This window comes from Echinops telfairi, unplaced genomic scaffold, assembly GCF_000313985.2.
Source record: "Echinops telfairi isolate 266 unplaced genomic scaffold, ASM31398v2 ScPeMD7_3;HRSCAF=10, whole genome shotgun sequence".
Taxonomy (NCBI): Eukaryota; Metazoa; Chordata; class Mammalia; order Afrosoricida; family Tenrecidae; genus Echinops; species Echinops telfairi.
This window is the reverse complement of record NW_022103899.1, coordinates 3,795,084-3,813,558: the sequence shown is the minus strand read 5'-3', so window position 1 is coordinate 3,813,558 and position 18,475 is coordinate 3,795,084. Positions and strand designations below refer to the sequence as shown.

Sequence of the window (18,475 nt, the reverse complement as noted above, 5' to 3'; positions counted from 1 at the left end):
AAATGAAAACTCACTGTCCCGCAAAACTCCTTGTGTAATATTTGGTGTTGCTGTTGTTAATTTGATCCTATATAGATGTTCTTAAATGAGCACAATGCTCAAGGCACACATTCTTTACTTGAGTGTTAATTAATGTTAAGCTAAACTATTATTTGGTTCTAAGAAGACTGATATCCTAGGCACTAGTGAGCAGAAGTGGATTAGTATTGGCCATTTTGAATCACAAAATCATATAGTTTACTATGCGGGGAATGACAAATTCAAGAGGAATGACATTGGCTTCATCATCAAAAAGGACGTGTCAAGATTTATCTTGAAGTATAATGCTGTCTTTGATGGAATAATACTTACTGTCATACAAAGAAATCCAGTCAATAAAGCTATTATTCACATTTGTATACCAACCACTAAAGTTAATGATGAAGAAATTGAAGACTTCTACCGATGTCTTCCATCTGAAATGGTTCAAACATGCAGTCAAGATGCATTGATAATTGTTGGCAATGGAATGCAAAAGTTGGAGACAAACAAGAAGGGAGAGTAGTTGGGAAATATGGCCTTGGTGACAGAAATGAAGCTGAAGATCTTATTACAGAATTTTGCAAGACTAATGAATTCTTCATTGAAAATACCTTTTTTCAACAACTCAAAAGGCAATTTTACATATGGACTTCCCCAGATAGAATACACAGAAATTAAATTGATGATCTATGGGAAGAGTTGTTGGAGAATCTCCATATCAGCAGCTAAAATGAGGCCTGCGTCTGACTGGGGACCAGACCATCACTTGCTCATATGCCAATTTAGATTGAAGCTGAAGAAAATTAAAAACAAGCCTAAGAGAGGCGAACACAAACTTGAATATATCCCACCTGGATTTTAAGAACATCTGAAAAACGGATTTGCCACATTGAACACTAATGACAAAAGACCCGAAAAGCTGTGATATGACATCAAGAACATCATACACGAAGAAAGCAAATCGTCATTAAAAAGGAAATAAAGGAAAGGTCCCTATGATATCAGAAGACACCTGGAAACTTGAAAGAATATACAGTCACTGTACCAAAAATAAATAGTTGACATTCTACCCTGTCAAGACGTAGCATACGGCCACAAACCAATGGTATGGAAGAACGAAGTCCAAGCTGCATTGAAGGCATTACCCCAACACAAGTCTTCAGGGATTGACGGACTACTAATCGAAATGTTTCAACAAGTTGATGAAACACTGAAAGCATTCTCTCATCTATGCCAAGAAATTCGGAAGACAATTGACAACTGACTGGAAGAGATCCATATTTGTACCCAGTCTAGAGAAAAGTCACCCAACAGAATGCTCACATTATAGAACAATATCATTGATATCACATGCAAACACGATTTTCCCAAGGATTATTCAGCAGTGGTTGTAGCAGTACATTGACAGGGAACTTACAGAAATGTAGGCCAGATTCAGAAGAGGACAGTAATAATATAGTAAGCTATATTATTGCTGATATCAGATAGCTCTTGGCTGAAAGTAGGAAATACTGGAAAAATGTCTACTTGCATTATATTAACTATGCCCAGGAATTTGAAGGTGCGGATCATAACAAACCATGGACAGCCTTGAGAAGAATGGGAGCTCCAGAACATTCCATTATGCCCATGGGGAACTTGGCTATGGATCAAGAGAATACCGCATAGGTAAAACCAAGAAACGTATGTGTCAAGGTTGTATCTTCTCACCATATTTATTTGATCTGTAAATTGAACAAATAATCAGAGAAGCTAGATTATATGAAGAAGAATCAGAAATGGAGGAAGGCTTATTAACAACCTATGATATGCAGATGACACAACCTTGCTTGCTCAAAGTGAGGACTTGAAGCCCTTGCTGATGATGATCAAGGTTGCAGCCTTCAGTATGGATTCCAATTCAATGTAAAGAAAACCCAAATCCTCACATTCTCTCATTATAAATGGAGAAAAAGTTGAAGTTGTCAAGGATTTCATCTTGCTCGATCCCAGCGATGGTATTGTCAGTCACCTCCTGTGCATGTGAAAGTTGGACTGTGAATAAGGACGACTGAAGAAGAATCAATGGAGTCGATTTATGGGGATGGTAAAGAATATTGACAGTACTGCAGACTGCTAAAAAAACCCAAAAAATCTGCCTTGGGAGAGGTGCAGCTAGTACGCTCCTTAAAGCCAAGGATGGTGAGACTTGTTCTCATGTATTTCGGACATGTTATCAGGAAAGACCAGTTCCTGAAAAAGTGCATCATGCTTGATAGAGCAGAGGGGCAGCGAAGCAGAGGAAGACTGCAGACAAGATGGGCTGATGCGATGACTGCAGGGATGGAAATGGAAGGGCAGTGTTTCGCCTTGTTTACACGAGTCTCTATGGATTAGCGCTGACTCAACTGCACCTTCCAACAGCAATCCGGTTAGGCAACTATTCAGCTATATTTCTTACATTATTTTATTTTTAACACTTAACTTATTTACCTATTTGAAACCAGTTTGTGGATCACAAAAGAATTTAATTCTGTTTCAATCTGACTTTTCCTCCTTTTGTAACCACGCAGGACATTCCTTAGGTCTGGTGGGTAAGAAACCTGAAGGGGTATTTTAAGGCTGTGACTTTTCTCTTAAATGTAAACTTCATCTGTGGTTAGTATTATTTTTCCCTTTTATTTGTGGAAGTTAACACATACAGAAAAACACATACTACAAGGAGTTGAACAGCAATATTTAACTTCTTAAATAAGAAAAAATTAAATATGATTTTTAGCCAAATGATTTTATAGTTTACTATTTATCACTCTCTTACTGAAATTTTTTTGACATTTGTAATTCTGCTAAGAATTCCAACCTAAAGGGGAAAAATAAAGAAAGAAAAACAATCTTATTTTCGTTGGCTGCTTAGTTTAAAGGTTTGATGGAAAAGGTCAACATTTTAACATAAAGCCATTGACTTTTCTGAGAACAAAGTTAACATTCACCCGATACTCTTTGTGGCATTCTTAGAATATCAACCGATTAAACATTGAATGGTTATAATAAATCGTGAAAAAATAATGAATTGAAATATTTTTCTCCTATTATTTCATGTTAAAACAAGAATGTGTCTTGGCAGGGTCTGAGCAAATCTGTCCTACTTTCTCATTTCATCAAGAGGTATTATTTAACTTCCTTACTGTGCTTATAATTAACGTTGATGGAGGATGTGTGTGTTAGTCTGGGAGGACTAGAGAAACAAATTCATAGACACTCATATGTGTATAAGAAAGAGCTTTATATAAAAGAGCAATTGTATATTGAGAAAACATCCCAGCCTAGTTCAGATCAAGTCCATAAGTCTGATATTAGCTCATATGTCCAATACCAATATGTAAATTCCTCTTCAGACTCACACAACACATGCAATGACACTGAATGCAGGAAGGCCACAGGCCAGTGGGTAGAAAGTCTTGTGGATGCCGTCGTGGTGGAAGCATTTCAGTGCTGGCATGAGTCTCTACATGGCTCCTCTAGCTCCAGGGCTCTGGCTCTATCAGCGTAATTCCATTTGGCTTGTCCGCAGGAAGTCAACGCTGAGAGTCTGGCCTCCAGTGAGCTCTTTATCTCCGTGGTGCCTCCAAATGAGATCATTAAGCTGCGACCTGATTAAGAGGCCAGACTCCACCCCTTCACAAGTTGACAGATTACGTAACTATAACAAAGTGAGATCTGGGACTTACTTATTTTCCCCAAATATGTAACTAAGTGAACAATGTGTAATTTTTGACGGATTTTAAAAGCTTCTTTAATAGTTAACTACACTTATTAAACATAGATGTGTTGTTATTACACACATATATGGGGATTTCCATTCTCTTCAACCAATCTTTCTACCTTTAGAATAGTATGTGAATGTTTCAGCTGTTACTTAGACTAAATTTAAATGTATGTTACTGTTTGAGCTGTCACTAAAACTAAATTTATTTATCAGGTAGTCACTACTTTCTTATTGTCATGTTTTCACAAGAAAAAAATAATTGTTTCATTTTAATATTCTTTAGAACTTCTAAAAGTCTTAATAGAAAACTTCAACAAGATTACTTGTGATATTAAGCTTGTTTCAAACAGACTAACTTTAGAATACTCAAAAGAAAAGTTAAAATATATAAGCAAAAGATAGATGATAATAGAAATGGAAGTATTTTCTATAAAAATGGGAAAGACCAGGATCTGACTGGTATACATTTGCAAACAGTTCTATGTGGAGGCCACTTTTCAGGTTGTCTGAATTGGCTTCAAGGGGAAGACTAAAAATATTTTCTGTTGGAGGTTCTTATGAGATGTTAAAGATGCAAAGTATTGAAAGTGTTATTATTTCCTCTGTTTTCCTGACCTCATCCTGGCTGTTTATATATTATTGCTTTGACCTTTGTCTTCAGTGCATTTTTTGTTTCTTACTGTTTTTCTTGGATCTGAACCAAAGCTACACACAGACCATCCCCTGGGTCATGTTCTCAACTTCGTGACCTTTCTGGTTCCACCTTACAGCTTTGTCTCCTTGATTCATTGCAGTTTTTAGAGGGGCCCACTGTGAGGTAAAGAAAGGTACCTTCTGGCTAGTTGACCCTGTCTGTAGTTCTTTTCACCTAATGTTCTTTTCCCAGACAATTTAATCACACACAATAAAGTTTATAGAGCATTGGGTTGCATTTGAACTTCACTTGATATTTATCTGCCCACTTAGATCTATTAAGATAGTTTAAGACTCTCCTTCTCTGTTCTACCACCTCACCTATGGCATTGTTTCAACTGTGTTGTTCCTATATTTGGGGGGCCCTAAGATGCATTTGTATTTATTGTGATGACAACAACAACATCCAGGACCAACAAAAGTGCCCAAAATATGATCAGCAAACAAAGTTTATTAGCAATATAACTTAAGACATGATAATTCCCCAAGACACATGATGATGATAATGTTGACTGTTTGAAAACCTTATATAAAATTATTGTATTGTGCCTATTAACCACTAATTCACGTAGAGAGGTTATAATGAATGCATTTCCAGATGGAACTGACCTGTGTTCACCACCTACTTTACAACTTCAGGTTCATAAGACTGAAAATTTCCAGAAGCTTTGAAACATAAATATTATATTTGAATCTCTTTCCTTGATTTTTGGATAATATTTCATTCTATTTGGAACCCTACGTATTCTTTCTGTGAAAGGATTACAAAAGACAGCTTTTTGTTTAGTGTAAGGCAAGGGATTTCTGCAGATACAGCAGAAGTAATTTTTCACTTTTTCTTGGCGTGTAGCAAATTAGGAGTTCCCAAGTAGCAGTTACTTAGCATACACCACGTCTTTGTTTTAATGCAATCTCAAGCCTCTGTCAGTTCAGAACAATTAGTTGTTCTTTTTATGGAGAAAATCAGAATAGTGCGTTTCAAGTCATTAAAGACAAATTAAAAATCTCAAGAGGTTAGCCTTCCAAGCTATTATATAAAAAATAAATAATGTTTAATGGTAAGTCATAAGTATAAGAAGATACTTTTATGAATTGGATCTGTATGGGTATTACTAGTTGATACACCAATAAATGAATTTTCTGTTTAGCATCAGACAATTTGGTGATCAAGTTTCAAAGGCTAATTATTCATTTTACACTTTGTCTTTCCACTTGGTTCTTTACATTGGAACTCCGTGAGGTCTTTGACAGAAGATGTGGATGAAAGGTGGAATCCAACTCTATTCCCAACCTTCTTTGGGAGTGTGGGAATAATAAGGTGATGAGAAAGATATGCAAGATCAGTCTGTTAAGCCTGGGTGGAAAGTCAATGAATAGCAAAAGCTAGAAAATTTGTCCTGAAAGCTCTAAAAGTAGGTTTCATAATCTGCTTCTCCCCAGACCCTCCCAGTAACAGCTTTATTAAGCGATGCTCTAGCGCAGTGGTTCTTACCCTTACCAGCAGCCAGAATGCAGATGCCCTGCCCGTGTAGCCCACTTCCTCTTCACTCCTTGACCAAATTATGATTCAGTTGGTCTGAGTGGAGCTAGGGCATCCTTTTCCCAAAGCTTCCTTGGTGATTTCAAAGTTCGTGAGTTCTTGAGCCACTCTTCTATTCCTGTGTACACCTCGCAGTGTCTGTATTGACTACCACATGTCCACACATCTCTTGTGTAGCATTTCTTTCAATCATTTGTGGATATAACTCAGCTAAAAATCCATTTAAAAAGAGTCCTAACATTTATAGGGACTTTGTCATTAGATGCTTCCTCATCTATCTATTCCAAAAACTCCATTATTATCATGATGTCAAGGCATCCAGACTTGAACAGTTGGAACATCACAACTATTGAAAGCTCCAAGGTGGAGCTGAGATTGTTTAAGAACACATTCCTTGAAGTGACAGTCAAGACTAGTCTAGGGTTAAGACTTCATTATGAGCACAAGAAAATTTTATTATTATGTGTTGAAGATAAAGGCTCTATAAACAGAAGGGAAGAAAGACATGTTGCCTAACATGTCCTTGCCTTGAACCTGAGACCTGGATAAAATCCTAAACTCTGGCTGCTCTTTGGGGATCCTCCGTATAATAGCTCAGTGCAGTGGGAACCCTGGGCACCTACAGGGTTCTCTGTTGGGTTGCTAACTGCAAGGCCAGCAGCTCAAAACAACCAGTTGCTCCTTAGGAAAAAGATGAGGTTTTAAACTCCTGAAAATATTTATAGTCTTGGAAACCCACAGAGACTGTTCTACGCTGTCCTGTAGTGTTACCATGAGTTGGAACCTACTCAATACAGTGAATTTGATTTTGAGGGTTTTTTGTTGTTGTTTTGGTTTTTTAGTGCAATGAACCTAGCTTTTTTCCTCAAGGATTTGTAAGCACTTATTGGTTGGTTCTTTCAACAATCTTTGTGGGTCCTGCCAGTGGGACCTGTGTTTTGCTTATGCCCTATAGAACCGCCTTCAACATAGGGACTGGCAGATGAGGTTACAAGACGAAACTCCTGGACAGAAATTCAGGACTCAATTGCCATTCTCTATATCCTGGCACAAGTCACTTCCTCTGCTGCAAAGTCAAAATGCTTTACGACATTGGCTTTAAAATATTAAAAATCAAATGGCTATATTGGATTGTGTAAGATATGTCAATAAAACTATTATTTAAAAATATTAAAATCAGAGTTGGGTGTCACATTGCAAAAAGACGTCTTCTTAAAAGACACTGTGTCTATCTGTCCTTCTGAAGGGCAGCTGTACTTAAGACAGCTGAGATTGAGAAAATATTATGACGTTAAACTACTTGAAGCAAGAAGTCTACCACAATCATCAGAAACTCATTCCAGTTTTTAACAACCTTACTACAGGAGCCCTTACTTTAATTTATTAGACGTCTTTCCCATTTCTTGTTCTTTTGTCCTAAGGGAGAGGAATAGAAATTCGGCACCATTCTCCACCTGATATTTCATTAGAGACCCACAGGCATTTCAGCTTCCTATTCAAGTTTCCATTTTCAGGAACAAATAAGCCCCGCGTTTCCACTTTCTCCTTAATGGTCCTTTTTCTTTCTTAACTGAGCTGCTGTGAAATGTTGCTGGCAAGAGTGGTGAACGCCTGTAGATCTTTCCACTTGCAAGGTATCCTTACCTAACCAATCCTCAATCATCAGATGTTTTTTCCCCTGAGATTTTAGAAAATATATGAAATGCATTTGATGCATCTCTATGAGGTGAATGACCCACAGCCACCTGAAAATGATTTTGAGATCAGGGATAATATAGCAATTTTAACAAGACTCGGGTAGGCATATTCCTAGAGTCCAGTAAGGAAAGACTGCCAACTTCAATGAATGAAGAAGTTGTTGACAAAGTCTGGAAACTGGTTGAAGAAGACTAGTTAAAGATTGATGTAATAGTTAAAGATTGATGTAATAGTTACTGAGGCTGCAGTCTCACCTGGTGCAATGTTTTCAATTCAAGTGAACATCTCGGCCTCAATACCTCTCCATGGGTGTCAAATGCACTGTGTGGCAGCCAGCTGGCTCAAACAGCTGATGTTTATATCAGCCTTTTAAGCAAGATCAAAGCTAATGAAAGTGATTTTGTGGAATGAATCACAATCGGGAAGGAGCAGGATCCAGAGACTTCCGAGGAAATTTGCTGAGCCAGTTCTATTCTAGACTCAGAGATCAGTCCAGAAAGTTATAGTGACTATTTTGTGTGTGTGTGTGTGTGGGGTGGTGGGGGAGGTGGTGGGGTGGTGGTAAGGACTCCAAAGGAGTAATCTTGATAGGCCCAGGACAATTCCAGAAAATGGAAAATTGCATTGGTGAGAAAAATGTCAGGAAATTTTTGCCAAGGCATCGTTTTCCATCATGACAGTACACAGTACACAGTACACAGTACACAGCCTCATTCTTCTGGGGTGGTCCGGGCTGTCCTATGAGAATGTCATTGAGAACCAGACCCCATCCACTGCACAGTGTTGCTCTCGCCCCAACTAACGGAGTATTGGTTGAAACCCTGGAGATGGCAACACCATGTGCACACAGGCCAATGAAAGATGCAGAATTCTTTGGGGGAAAGGGTTAGAGAGATGGAGAAACTGCCTTCAGATAGAGATAGACATAGATGATCGGCAGAGAAACAAGAGCTCCACATTTTCTGATTTCCATTTAATACCGTTTTCTATCACTTTGTAGCAACATTTTTTGACTTATTCTTGTAAGGTACGAAAGTGCAAAACTGTGGTACCTCTTCTGACTCGCTATCACCACCCAAACCCACACTTATTGCCATCAAATTGATTCTGATGTAGCGGCCCAGCATGGGGTTTCCGAGGCTGTAAATCATTTGGGAGCTGGGAGCCTCATCTTTCTCCTGTGAGCAGCTCAGTGGGCCAGTGCTTAGCCGGCGTGGTCCATAGAGTGTTTTGTGAGAATTATTTCATGAATACTTTTTAATGATGACATGGAAAAAGCTTATTTCAAGAAGCATTATTTTTAACACCACTGGGTCTTACTTAACCACTCACATGGAATGCAGGATCCCTGGTGACGCAATGGTTAAGTGCTCTGATTCTAGCAGAAAGATCAGCAGTTCAAAGGCAACATGTGCTCTGCAGGAGAACGAGGTGGCCATCTGTGTTCATAGAATTACAGCTTTGCAAACCTTATGGAGTCATTCTACTCTGTGGGTCATAACCGACTCCATCGCTCACAACAACCACGAGTCTGAATGGAAGAAACCTTCCTTTCCGGCTCTTAAATTGGAGGCTCATTAATGAGCACATATGAGAGGGCTTCAAAAGTTCACGGAAAAATTCCATCATCTTTTAATTCATTTTTTCCATGAACTTTTTAACCTCCCACAATATATCAGCACAATCATTTTTCTTCTTGAATTACAAGTTTATAGAGTGGGTGTAGGTTGTTACAGAGATGGTGGGGGACAATTTATAGGATTTTTGTGACCCAGGATCATGCCAAGCCTTGACTATTGTGTCTATGTGTCTTGGAGAGTTTGTCAATGGATGCCCATCTGCTGGGTGCTTGGTTGACTTAGGGTTGGCCTTTGTAGGTGAGAGAGCCATCTCAAGATGCACAGATTATTACAAAAGTAAGGGCAGACAGGTATGCTTGGGCCAGAGTTGATTTTTGACCTCAGTTGAACATGGTCCACACACTTGGTATGCAGCCTCTGTTGTTGTTCTACTCCATTTTAAGACTTTTACTACCAATAAGGTCGGTTGATCACACTATTGTCCAAGCTCCCTATTGTCCTCAACTCTGTATTTTTGTGAAAAGAGAAAATAAAAAGAAAGCTTTGGGGCCCTCACCTGCATTGCTCCAATTCTTCTCACTGTTTTTCGCCTAGAACATTCCTACTCCTGATTCAAGTCTCCGCCTCTTTGGTTTGTTTTTAGAGACCTTCCTTAATTCCCATAGAAATAGATCCCTCCAGGAGGAGGCCTTTGTTCTTGTCTCCCGGGATCACTTACTACATTGTATAATTACTCATGTATACATTGTCTGCCTCGCCGATTAAGATTGCTATGAGGATCCATAAGGATGCCTCTTTTGCTTCCTGCTCTGTCTCCTAGTTCATGGCCTGGCATTTAGTGGTCCCTTGTAAATTATTGTAAAAATATTATCACAAATTTGTGCTTTCCTGAAAGTTTGGTTATCATCAAGTTTCAATTTTGAGATTGAGGTTCTGGTGAGATGTTTATTTTCCTCCCTCTTGTGATCTCCCTTCTCTGACTAAGGATTTTAAGGGGACTTCCAGGAATCCTCAGCTGCCATTGAGATCACTCTGACTCATGGTGACCTCCTATGGGGTCAAAGGAGAACTTTATAGGGGGTTTCAACGGCTGATTTTTCAGCTTTTCTTCCTATACCAGCTCAGTTTGGAAGCTCTGTGGAATCCTGTTCAGCCTCATAACTCCATGCAAGCCTCCACAAATAGACTCCATGCAAGCCTCCACAGGGGGTACATTGGCCAGAGTTGAACCAGGTCTCCCAAGTGGAAGTGGAGAATTCTACCACTGAACCACCACTGACTTATTCCCTACCCTCTGTCCGCACCAACCAAACCAGTTGTCCTTGAGTTTGTCCTGACTCAGTATCCCTCTAGAACTGCCCCATAGAGTTTCCTGCGCTGTAATCTTTATGAAAGAAGTCAACCACGCCCACATAGTCTCCTGTGGAGCAACTGATGGGTTCAAACTACTGAGCTTCTGGTTTAGCATCCAAGTTGCATGGTAATATTGATGACAATGTTTTATTATCATTTTATTCCTTTGAATTCGGCATGCAACCAAATTTGTTATCGTGATTAAAACCCAGTTGGTGAAAGTTCCTAGTGATAAGGCATCAGAACCGTGTGCCACTCTCCTTCTCTCTCACAATATATTTAGGGTTTTCTTTGTCTTACTTTTAGGATCGAAGATTCAATGATGAAATCGACAAGCTAACTGGATACAAGACCAAGTCGTTACTGTGCATGCCCATCAGAAGCAGTGATGGCGAGGTCATTGGGGTGGCCCAGGCCATAAACAAGATCCCCGGGGGCGCTCCGTTTACGGAAGACGATGAAAAAGTAAGACCACCTGCCTGCTGTGACGGGTGTGCTCCTTCTAGACCGTGGGTTGCAGTTCTCACTGGAAAGCACAGGAATTCGGTGACTAGCTGTTGGATTAGCCCACTCACGGGCAAAGAGCTTCTTCTCATGTTATTAAAAATGTAATGGGAGTTTTTGAAATCTCATAGAACGCAGTATATCTGAAACGAATTATTTCATCTCTCTCTCTTTTTTTTTTTTAACTAAGCTTGCTTTTTATTTCAAGCCTCAGTAACATTCTGGTAAATAAGCTTTTAATTGAGGATCACACCACTACCACCCCTGGCTCAAGGGAGAATAGGGATTACTGTGTTTCAGAAACTGGGCACTTTTCCTTGTGTTTTTATGAGGAGTAGGAAGAATTGCTTTCTCAGTTGTAATATGAAAATCTCAGCAAAATGAATGCTATTTCATTGTTATTCCAAATTGCTAATGAAAGGGAACGTTCTTTGGTACAGGTGATAAGACCTTGGTACAAGTGATACTTTATTTGTTCTGACATCCAAAATTCTTTCACCAGTAGTTTATTCACTGGCTTCTAAGAAAAAAAGATGTTCTTCACGAAATTGAAGTTCTGGCTTTGAAATTCTCACTGTCAAACTGAATAAGATCTGGTAGGACATTTATAACATTTGTGGTTAACTCTTAAAGTATGATCAGACCTTAGAATTCTTAATTTTTACCAATTTAGTACACTACTACAGTGCGCAAAGCTTTTGTGTTGGTAGTCATCAGAACAGCAAAGACAAATCCCACACGAGTCATGCCAAGGCTAGAGGCAACGATCAGTAATGAGATCTTCCAGGACGTGCTAGGAGTGTCTGGGAAATGGAGGATTGTTTCTACTTGGGAACTGAAGAGGCTTCTTGGAGCAGGCGGCATTTGAGCTGAGCTCTGAAGAGACCACTGAGGCCCTTCAGAGAGAACCAAGCAAGGAGAGGACGTTTGGAAAGACATAAATGTAGGGTACCTCAGTCACCACGCAAACGTTTCCATGGAATGCACAGATTTTATTTTGCTCAGTTTGCACCATGGGTGACAGTCCTGCCATAGGTGCCCCTGACAAAGATTTAGATAGAAGGATTGAGGTGTGTATCTTTCCACACATAACCACTGTATGCCTACGACAGCCCCCAGAGACATTCTACACAGACGGCAGACTTGCCTGCATGCTGTCTCCTTCATTTAAAAGAATCCTGTTGTGTACATGTATTTAGTTTACATCCTTGATTCCCTTTACAATATATTTGTGTTCTGGACCTTTCTCACTGCGTTTATATGATGAGATAGGACTTCATGAACTCTGGATGAATTAAAAATATACATTTGCACTGGGATTTGTCCCTTTTTCCAACAGCATCCATGTTTAGCTTCATTGACATTGAGGGCCTTTGGATGAGCCACTTAATCTCTGGTTCTCAGATTATTTCCAACCTGTGTCCTCCATCCTGCTATGTGATGATCATCAAATAAGATTACAAATGAACGTACTCTGCAGGATGTAAGAAGTTAGGCTTCGGTAAAATCAAACTTTTCTTTTAGAAATAATGTCTTTCTAAAGAGTTTTAACATGTTCTTGTCTATTTGTCACCAGGCAACTTATTTCTTAAATTCGTTTTCATTTGAATATTTCTTTTCTCCAACTTTTACATTTCTTCCTACTTCAATGATCCCAAACACCCACAGTAGAGTCTTAACTTCTACCCTCCATGAAATGCTAACATTCTTTCCCCCAAGAAGTGTACGGATTGTAAACCAAATAAGAGCTGTGCAGGACAGAAAACACCTCTATGACTGATGAGATAGAGTTGCTTCTTCCAAATCAGAGAAGGCAATGTGCATGATGGCTGTGCAGAACTCTACAGTGAGGTCACTGGGCTAAACGTCCATCCCTGCCACGACTGGCGCAACCTTGGGCCAAGTATTTAACACCTCAGTGTTTTCCTCTGAGAACACAAGTGATAACGACAGCTCCCATCTCCTAGAGTGGTAGGGGAATGAAATGAAATAATACAGAGAAGAAACGTGGAAGAGTGCCTGATATGTAACATCACAAGAAATGAGTATGCCCTGAGCACACGAATACATGTAAGCTACAGCCAGCTTTCAGTTTAACAAGCTACCTTGGAATAATCTAAATCCCTTCATTTTTATTCAGCACATTTTTTTGCTGAGGAATGCTCTGGTGTCAGAGTTTCAGTATTGAAAAGGGATATATACTTCTTTATAAAAGCTTCTCTTTTGCTATTGTTTTACTTGATTGTACAAGACTGTGTATTTGATAAAGTATACTAATTTATAGTCTGCTTTTAACCTTGTTGCCTTAAGCATATGCCCATAACTTTGCCATTTTTTAAGATGATAAAGTTTTCTTCTTTTCTTTTTCTACACAGACTAGTTTTCTTAGTCATTGCCCTGCGACAGGGAATTTTATTTTCCACTTTCTGCTAATCTAATACCCTGAATGAGTGTCTTTGACAAATTACTTTTTCTCCTGCCTAATTTCTTTGGGGGTGTATTCCAAAGACTGAAATTACGGAGTCAAAGGGCAAGAAAAGCTTTATAGTTCCCCACTTCATGTTATCAGATAGCTTTGGGAAATATTGAAGTCATTTACGATGGTTGCAGCATGCACATGCCTATTTTGGCAGGGCCCTGCCAACTATGTTCAATGCGCATTTTAGAACGCAAATTGGATTTCCTTAGCCTGCCAGCAAGGTTCCGGCAGTTCCGGCCCACACTGTGCACTACAGCAATGAGAGTAATTTCCATGTTGCCCACCAGGAAGGAAACCAGGATCCTCAATGGAAATCATGTGCTTAATGGGTAGGTACACTGCTATGGAGTCTGACAACCTCTGAGTCGGGTTCTAGAATTTGCTCTGCTAATTTACTAGCTGAGTGACCCAGAACAAATTACTTAATCCCTCGAAATCTCTGCACCTCCAGCACGGGTTATTGTGAGGGCCAAATCAGACAATAGGGGTAAAGAGCGTAGGGTAGGGCTTATTATCGATAAGTATAGTTTCATGAAACAGCTCAAATTTATTTCAAAGCCAAGTGAGGCTAACATGAATCCCACTCGTATTGTGCTTTATAGGCCGACACGCCGTGTCGCCATTCATGGGAAACCCATCGCACACGTCGCGGGTTATGGTTGCTTTGTCTTCATCTCTTGAAACGTCAATTTCTAGAAACTATAAGCTATGGTTGGTTACAATTTGAGAGCCTTTTACAAGATAAAAATTTGGAGGACTCATTTGCCTGAGAGCGGAATGAAACCTTCAGTGTATTTGCTTCTGGACTAACGATCGTGGGGGAACCCTGGCGGCGTTGCTGTCGGGGGACCTTTGGCTCCAACGACTCCCGTCCGGGTGGGAGAAAAAGGAGGCCGCCCTTTGCCGCAGAGATCGAGCCCGGCCTCAGCCGTCCCACACGGGGCACTAGGAGTGGGCATCGACAGGACAGCAGTGGGTGGACTCAACCGTGCAGAGCACTGGTTGTCTTTTCTCGGGTAGCAAAGGCCTTCATCCAACGGAGGAATCTCTGCCTCACATCTCTGTCCTGGATCATCTAGCCTCAGCTGGCAAAATTTGCTTTATGACTTTAAAATTATGCTTTTAAAAGTTCTTGCATAATTGGCTGTAATTTTGTCAGCAGATGCTAGACTTTATCATGTGAAATGAAGTCTACCATATGCACATATTAATACTTTAAATTACACACTGACAAATTATCAGTTTGGTAATTCACGCTGGAAGTACACACAAAAGCAGAAGAAATGATTCAAATTTCCTGGTTCACTTCATGGGTTTCAAGCAAATGTTCCTGTTTTTCAGTGAAATATATAAGTTAGCTGATTTAAGTGGTATGACTGGGCTCAATTAATTCATCGATTTGTTATTCCTGGGTGAGTAAAGGAGGCATTATTTGTAGAACAAAATAATGAGACTGGGATGGAGGCAAACACTTGCCATTTATTAAGATATATGGGCATGCCAGGATGAAGCCTGGGAAATGGAATTGAGCACCAGTTTTTTTCTGGCCTAGCCAGGCTGCCTGTACCTCAGTCCCAAAGATACCATTTTGCACAAAGTATGACCTGTCTATCGCAGTTTGCTTCCAACAGTGGACATAAGCAGTTGTGTCTTGAGTTTCTTTTCTTGGGTCGTCTCAACAGCATTTCTTTGGCCTGTGGTCACCTCTCTGCAGCTCTTAATTCAGAGAGTTTGGCTACCCTGCTACTATCCTATGTGCCAGTATGGTCAGATGCCTTGCTGTGCCGGCATACAGCCAACTGAGCTTGGCTGCTGAGAGACTGCGTGTTCCAGAGCTGGTTACCAGTGATACTCCCCTGCCAGTTGGGGCTGAGGAACATGCAGGCATGATGCTAAAGAGTCTCTGGGAGGTGCAGTTTGTTAGCTACAGCCGATGTAGAGGCAGATGATGGGAAGGACTTCATAAGCTCCCAGGGTGAAGGCTAATGTTTAGGATCCTGGTGAGTTATTAAGGTGCCGAACTCACGGTAGGGAGGAGGGGGTTGCTGAATGTACTGCAATGAGAGGGGCAACAATTTAGAGAATGCAGCCCTTAGATGGAGGACTTGGATTGAATTTGATTACTCCAGGATTAATTAGCAATAAAAAAAACCCATGTTATTAAAATCCTTTAGACATGACTACAAGCTTTAATTTTACCATGATACCCAACCCTAAACAACTCATAAAGTCAGTTTAATGGGGAACAAAGGTTCTTAAAGTGACAGACATCTTTGTTATTTTATGAGGAACTAGCTTCTGCATAAAATAATGATAGGGAAATAGATCTATATACTTATATTTATATGTTAAATATTAAGGCAGCAGATGGACATTGGGCGTCTATTCAAGTACTCCCTCAAACCAAGAACCCTTTGTTCTTATAATCCAGCGTTCTGTGATGCTCACCTTCCTGGTACGACTGCTGAAGACAAAATTTGTGCATAAGTAAATGTGGTAAGAAAGCTGATGGTACCCGGGTATCAAAAGATATAGCATCTGGGGTCTTAAAGGCTTGAAGAGAAATAAGCAGCCATCTAGTTGGGAAGCAACAAAGTCCACATGGAGGAGGCACACCAGTCTGTGTGATCATGAGGTGTTGATGGGATCAGGTATCAGGCATCAAAGAACCCAAACAAAAATCATATCAATGTGAAAGAGGGTGTGGGGTGGGGAGGCATGGAGTGGGAAACCCAAAGCCCAGCTGTAGACAATTGGACTTTCCGTTACAGAAGGGTCACAAGGAACAGATGAGTCAGTCAGGGAGCAGTACAGCACTGATGAAACATACAGCGCTCCTCTAGTTCTTCAATGCTTCCTCCCCTCACTCTCATGACCTTAATTCTACCGTACAAAGCTGACTAGACCAGAGCATGCACACTACTACAGATAAGAGCTCGCAACACAAGGAATCCAGGACAGATAAACCCCTCAGGACCAATAATGAGAATAGAGATACCAGGATGGTAAGGGGAAGGTGGAGGGGAGAAAGGGGAACCGATCACAATGATTACATATAGCCCCTTCCTAGGGGGATGGACAACAGAAAAGTGGGTGAAGGGACACAGCGGTTGGTATTTATAAATTATCAAGGGTTCATGAGGGAGGGAGGGAGGGGAGGCGGGGGTGGGGTGGGATATGAGGAGCCAATATCAAGGGCTCAGGTAGAAAGAAAATGTTTTGAAAACGATGATGACGACATATGTGCTGGACAGAATGGATGGTGATAAGAGCTATAAAAGCCTCCAATAAAGTGCTTCTCAAAACTATTATTCAAATCGTGGTTTTTAAGAAAACATATCTTACTCATTCACAGATAGCTACTATTATGAGAACTCTGGCAGGCAAGCTTATGGGTTTGTTATTTATATTTGATTATTTTTGTGTGTGTTTTTAGATACTCAAGTGATGAAAACAGAAGTAAATTAGCTAATTGTAGGGTATTTTTGCTCTCATGTTATTTTTTCCTTTTTCTTCCTAATTTGTAGCTGTTATATTTTCAAACCTCTTGCAATAAAATACTCTTATAATTAAAAGACAGTGGTTAGAAAAACACTTAAAAACTCCTGGAAAATTTGGGCTTGCTGTTAGTTCTAGCCCCAATTTAAGAACAATTACCGGCAGTTCCTATGACTCTACTTAAGACACCCTCATGAAGAGATCACTGGAGTTGTGGGTGCTATACCAGTGTGCTGAAGAAACCAGATGGTGCCCGGCTATCAGAGAGAACAGCATCTGGGTCTTAAAGGCTTGTGTTAAAACAAGCAGTCGTTTAAGTGAGGTATCAACTAAGTCCACATGAGGCTCAACTAAGTCACACCGGGCTGTGTGATCCAAAGGTTGTAAAGAATAACTCCCTCCTTCTTCACCCTCTTTCAAGAAATTGTTACCAACTCAAATTTTGCCATCTCATATCTAAATTGTCACTCTGTACAATTTAATTAATTGTTCGTTCTTAATAGTGGTCTGTAATATTTTATTGCTTAACTTTTCCCCTGAAGTGTCCAAGTGAATCCAGTGTATTTTTATTAACATTTGTTTAGGAAATATTTGATGGCCCAATATTCATGGATTGAAGAAAGACAATTATCAAACACCACATGCATGATGTATTTGGTATTTCAGATGTCGATAATACCTGGTATGCATGTAGACTTATAGAACCCTGGCAAAAACTCTGATATTCTCAGATGGCTGATATGCTCGCATTTGTAATTTCCTGCTTCCTAAGCCTCTCTAACAGTTACCAAGGAAACATTAACCTTCCAAAGTAGGTTTCATACTAGGAATATGAAATAAATAAGATACAGGGGCTATAGCTGTTGCAATGCTGAATTCAGGTTGTTTTGGGGAGAGTTACGGTAATCATTGGTCATCATTTTTAATAGCAGTGCAGTGTGCTTTTGTGTGGAAGGACTGTTCATTTCACAGTTTGTGATATGTCCAAGGCCCTGTTGCCAATGACAAAAACTCTTGTCCTCTCAGTGTTTACATTTGTATTATGAAGACAGACAACAAACAAAGTAAACACATACGTACACAATTTCAAGTGTACTTAAATATAAAATTTAGGCAATTCAACATGATTTGTAGTTGCTTTTGTTTATCTCAGTGTAATTACTTCTTAGCATTATCAAAAGGACCCATAGGCAAGTAGGTCTTTCGCTAGATTTCATGCAAAGGACTCCCTCAACCATGTCTTGCTACCATGCTTACAAACTCTGACAGACTCTTCTCTGTAATCTCGCTTTTTCTCTTTAACTCCAAGTGTTCACATCAAGCAGGTACCCCTTTGAGCTGCCCTATGTGCTAAATGAGATGCA

At 39.9% G+C, this 18,475-nt stretch overlaps 1 protein-coding gene across 1 annotated transcript in view; it reads left to right on the top strand.

Annotated features, from left to right (window-relative positions):
• PDE11A (phosphodiesterase 11A) overlaps positions 1-18,475 on the top strand; it is a 441,211-nt gene that overhangs the window by 40,793 nt on the left and 381,943 nt on the right. The window contains exon 2 of the mRNA XM_004701714.1: positions 10,937-11,095. Coding sequence (XP_004701771.1) covers positions 10,937-11,095 — 159 coding nt within the window. The remainder of the gene's footprint in view (positions 1-10,936; positions 11,096-18,475) is intronic.